The following is a 4,713-nucleotide window of genomic DNA, read 5'->3' as shown; positions in this document are numbered from 1 at the left end:
AAGCCCATAAAGGGCTATGTTGGCCGGCCACACTTAAGTGACCTAATGGAGGGTATTTTGGGTGTTGCCTAATAATTAGGTTTATGGAATCCTAGTTTGAGTCTAATACCTCTTCTAGGGACTTCTATATATACCTAATTATACAACCTAAAGAGAGAGGCAATTCAGAGATTGAATTCTCAACAACTGAGAGGGTTAACTGAAAGAGTTTCAGAATATACATCTCAGAGAGAGAGAGAGAAAAGGAGTTTTCTCAAGTATCTAGTCAAGAAGAAGGAGTTCTTCATCTCAACCTTCAAGAAGGTCCTAGCTGACTGAAAGGAGGGAGTTCAAGTCATTATTCGGTGTCTCAAGTAGAGGAGCTACACTTGGAGCTCTTATCTTCCGAATACTGATCGGAATTTAGTTCGTGAGAAAGCGATTAAGAGGTAATCTTCTTTCCAATCTAGTTCATTGGTATGTTCATGTATAGATCCTGGAATTAGTGTTAAACATATGATGTTTGAGATTCCGCTACCAACACTAATAGACAATTAGGTGTATGAGATACACTAGGTTATTCCCCATCAAGCCATCACATGGCCGGCCTCCCTAAAGCCATTCCGGGCCTCCCTTTTGGGCCCGGACATGTTTATCTCTTCGGACTTCTCCGAATCTTTCAGGACTTACCAATAACGGATCCAATCCACTTATTTGCCATTAGCCATCTAGTCAATTCTCTCCGTTCAAATCATTACTCTGTTGTGTAACCCTTGTAGGATCCGGTCTATGTTAGCCTCGAATCAACTCTTGATTCGACGATCGTAGTGGGCTTCTAGCTAAGCATTACGACCCCTAATTGGACCGGACTAATGATCTTCCGAATAAGGTCATTAAGATCCTAATAGCCAAATTGCACGCATTGCATCCTTGGTCGAAGGACACTCCTTCGGAAGGATACCATTCCTTCAGACTTTAGGCATCATATCCTTCATCACTAACTTCTGACGGAACAATTGACGGAAAAATAAAAAAGGGGGTCACACTGGAAACTTGTCATCTTTAGGGGGCTATTTTGGTGACCTGGTCATCTTTAGGGGGCCAAAATGGAATTAACCCACAATATAAAGATAGGAAAATGATGGTACTCTTATCACGGATTTCATGTGCACATCTCTGGGAGGGTTTTTTCCGAATTGTTGGTGGGTGGAAATATTTGGGAGTTATCACTTTTTCCAACTTGCAAATGGTTTCCGCTCATCTAAAACTGAAGTTTTACTTAAAATCGTGTTCCTTTCATTAAGCTCTCAAATTTAGAACAAAAAATTGTTCAAATTAATTCAAATGAATGAGATATTGATGATCGAAATTTGAACTAATGAGTTCAAATGTAAGTAAAACTTCAGTTTTACTAAAAGATCACAAAAGAATTGTAAGTGAAACTTCAGTTTTATAATGAATTTATTGGTGTTGATGGTTCACAAAACTAAAAGACACCAATAAACAAACAATTGAAAAACTTCAAACAACACAAACACTCAAAAAATGAGGTAAAACGGTAACAAACTCCATGAACTCAGGATCTTTTGCCATAGCTTCGAATGTCTCTACCCTAAGGCAAGCTTGGATATCTATACTCCCTTCCTCACGCCCAGCAGTCACCCCAGTCATACCCTCAAACTTACAGGCATTTCCACTTCGGGTTGCTATTGGTTTTCCCCATCCAAAATCGTTGCCATATTGTTTAAAATTCGGAGAATTACCCGTTGCCATACTAAAAAACGGATCTTTAGTTGGAAAAAATAACTGAGGATTATCAACCCAATACTCCAAATAACTTCGAATCCATTCATCGGTATGAGACACAACCAACTCGTTAAACTTTGAAGCGGCCCAACCAAGACCATTTTCTAGCAAATCTCCTGCTCTAACATTTGCGCATTTCACACTAACTGAATTGCCGAAGTACTCATCAGGTAAAGGTGGATTTAACCTGGACCTATTTCCCAAAGCTAAAGCATGAACTGTTTCTTGATGTGGGTCTAAACATTTAGCTTTTATTACTCCCTTCCAGAAATGACCTAACAATGCTTGAAAAGATGAGATTATCAGTTTACCCCCTGTTTCTTGATTTGCCTTTGCTTTTAATCTTGCTATATTTTCTCTAGTGAAATGAAATATTCCATCTTCTAGTACTAAAGATGGAACATATGGGTTTCTTTTTGTTAGACGTTTTTCGACGTCTGTTGGAAATGGAATGCTAATGGGATACTCAGTGTCGTTTGGAAACCAACGTTTGAGAACTGGTGGCCGTGAGATACTATTTTCACCCGTCTCAGATCTAGAGATCTCAGACCATGAGCTAAAGAAATGCCAAAGCGATGAGCCATCCGCTACACAATGGTTCATACTGCATCCTATGAACATACCATCTTTAAGTTCTGTCACTTGGACTGAAACCAAAGGATAGTTTTGACCATCATAACCAATTAAATCGTTTAGACGAAAGAACGACCGAACAATATGGGGAACAAACTTTTGGTCGACGATATTAGATATTGTTATATCTGCTCTGGCATGGACGAACTCGACTCCAGCTGAGTTGCAGTTAATGTAGACAGAAATGGTTTGGCTTTTATTGTTGTTTTCGATAACGAACCGGCCGGCTAGAGGGTAGAAATGGTCTAGGGTTTTCGACAATGAAGCCTTCAGGTGAGAGATGGCACTGGTTGTGTTCTTTGGGCTACTAAACAGAAGACCAGATTGCATATAACGTATAGGGAGGAATATGATATCCCATGGGGTCAAGTCTATCCGTTTGTGAGCTTCCTCTAGATTTGATGGTCGGACTTTGTCGATTGACACTATTCGAATTTCCTCTTCACAACTCTTCCCCATAACCATGATCTCTTTCTACCTCTGGATTTGTTGGTGACTTATTGTTAAAAAATGAATAGAATTTGATTACGATATGAAAATATATATAGGCAGAGATATCATTTAATAATGTTCTTTGCGAAGATTCACGTGGAGCACATCTTTAACATTTCGTATTTCAAAAACAAAATTATCGCCGCATCTATTGGATCTCAATGTTTATTTTAATGGTTTTATACATAGTAAGAGCCTGTAAACAATCCACCTTAACCTGGCCATAGCGTGAAAAATTTTTATTATCAAAGACGAAAACTGCTGCCAGTGGCATATTTTCATGTGCACGCCTTTTTGGCGAATTTCTTTGAATTTTGCAATAGTCGGCGGGATTAACGGAATACTTAAGTTACATATGAAAATTGTGTTTGCTTTGGAAAATAATATTTTCTTGCTATAAACAAGATAGTTTGTTAAACTAATGGCTCTGAGTCCTTTGAAAAATGGTAAATCTAACACATACTTTTGCCATAGTGGACCTCAATATGACTGACATAATGATGATTTAGTTGTTGTTTGGCAACACTAAAATAAGTTACTTTTTTGTTCATTTAAGTAGAAAAGTAAAAAAACTTAGCTTGGCAACTTGAAAAATTTCGACTTCACTTAAATTAAAATTTGACTTTCTTTTGAAGTTCAGATTTTAGCTTTTGATTTTCGAGTAAAGTAACTTTTGTTCAACACATGCATAAATTTTACAACCAAATTGTTTTCTTTGTTTATATCCGCTCCACCACCAGACCGTCGTACCGCCACCACTATACACCTCCACCACTCGCCCAACCACCACCACCGCATCTCAACCACTAGCACTGTAGCTCAACTACCACCACCATATATCCATCTGTTGGAACCGGAGCCGATTTTGGCTCGACCCGACTCGTCAATCAGAAACGGAACGCGTCTATGCGTTCGTCTCGTCGAGCTCTTCAATTTAGAGCCAATAATCACTCAAATCCGATTTCGGATGAATGAGAAATCCAAGTTTAATGTTTGGACTAAGATCGGTTGAAATAGGGACTAAATTGTCAAACCGGACAAGTCAGATTGGGGGCATTTGAGCGAAGAGAACGCTTTCAGATCTGGACGTGGGTGTTCCTCCAGCGGGATTACTCGAGATCAAACGGTCAGCGTTGAATGCGCCGGGATTGTGTCGGGATAACAGCGTTGGTGGGATTTCATCCGATCCTTCATCTAACGGTCGGATCTGTTATCTGTTAGGCCAGATTCGGGACGGATCAAGGGCAGGCGTTTGTTCTGCGTGTTTGAGCCAGATCCGACGTCCCAGAGTGCACCGACTTATATTCAGATTAAGTCCCTAGTTTCGAACAATTGTGTCATTTTAACCCAACAAACATTTGTACCCATTCAACTCCTATATAAACAACCCAAAACCATTCTAATTCTCATCAAATCAATTCATTCTCTTCTTATCTTCTCTTCTAACAATTAGTATTTTGTGTGTCTGGAAAACTAATTGGGAAGTAATTATAGTATATCTAGAAAAAGGAAGAAAAAAGTTTTGAGTGAAGTGATAATCTTAAAGCGTCTAGAAGATCCAAGTCATTCTCTTCTTCTCTTCTCTTCTCTTCTCTTCTAACGATCAGTATCTGATTGGAAAGTATTCTAGTATATCTAGAAACTTTTCTAACAAACAGTTTCTGATTTGGGAAGTATTCTAATATATCTAGAAACGCTTCTAACAAACAGTTTCTGATTGGGAAGTATTCTATTATATCTAGAAACGCTTCTAACAAACAGTTTCTGATTGGGAAGTATTCTAGTACAACTAGAAAAGGAAGA

The 4,713-nt window shown here is 38.7% G+C and overlaps 1 protein-coding gene across 1 annotated transcript; it reads right to left on the bottom strand.

The window, feature by feature from the left end:
- Positions 1-1,409: 1,409 nt before the first annotated feature.
- On the bottom strand, positions 1,410-2,928 carry LOC147565886 (uncharacterized). The gene has a single exon (XM_086668093.1). It carries the CDS (start codon positions 2,881-2,883, stop codon positions 1,501-1,503), a length of 1,383 nt encoding a protein of 460 aa, XP_086524219.1. The 5' UTR covers positions 2,884-2,928; the 3' UTR covers positions 1,410-1,500.
- Positions 2,929-4,713: the final 1,785 nt, after the last annotated feature.

The sequence above is a fragment of the Eschscholzia californica genome, unplaced genomic scaffold (genome assembly GCF_041429995.1).
Source record: "Eschscholzia californica isolate CP2 unplaced genomic scaffold, dmEscCali1.0.p SCAF_1, whole genome shotgun sequence".
NCBI lineage: Eukaryota > Viridiplantae > Streptophyta > Magnoliopsida > Ranunculales > Papaveraceae > Eschscholzia > Eschscholzia californica.
Note: the sequence above shows the minus strand (reverse complement) of the source record. Positions and strands in the feature narration are given on the sequence as shown.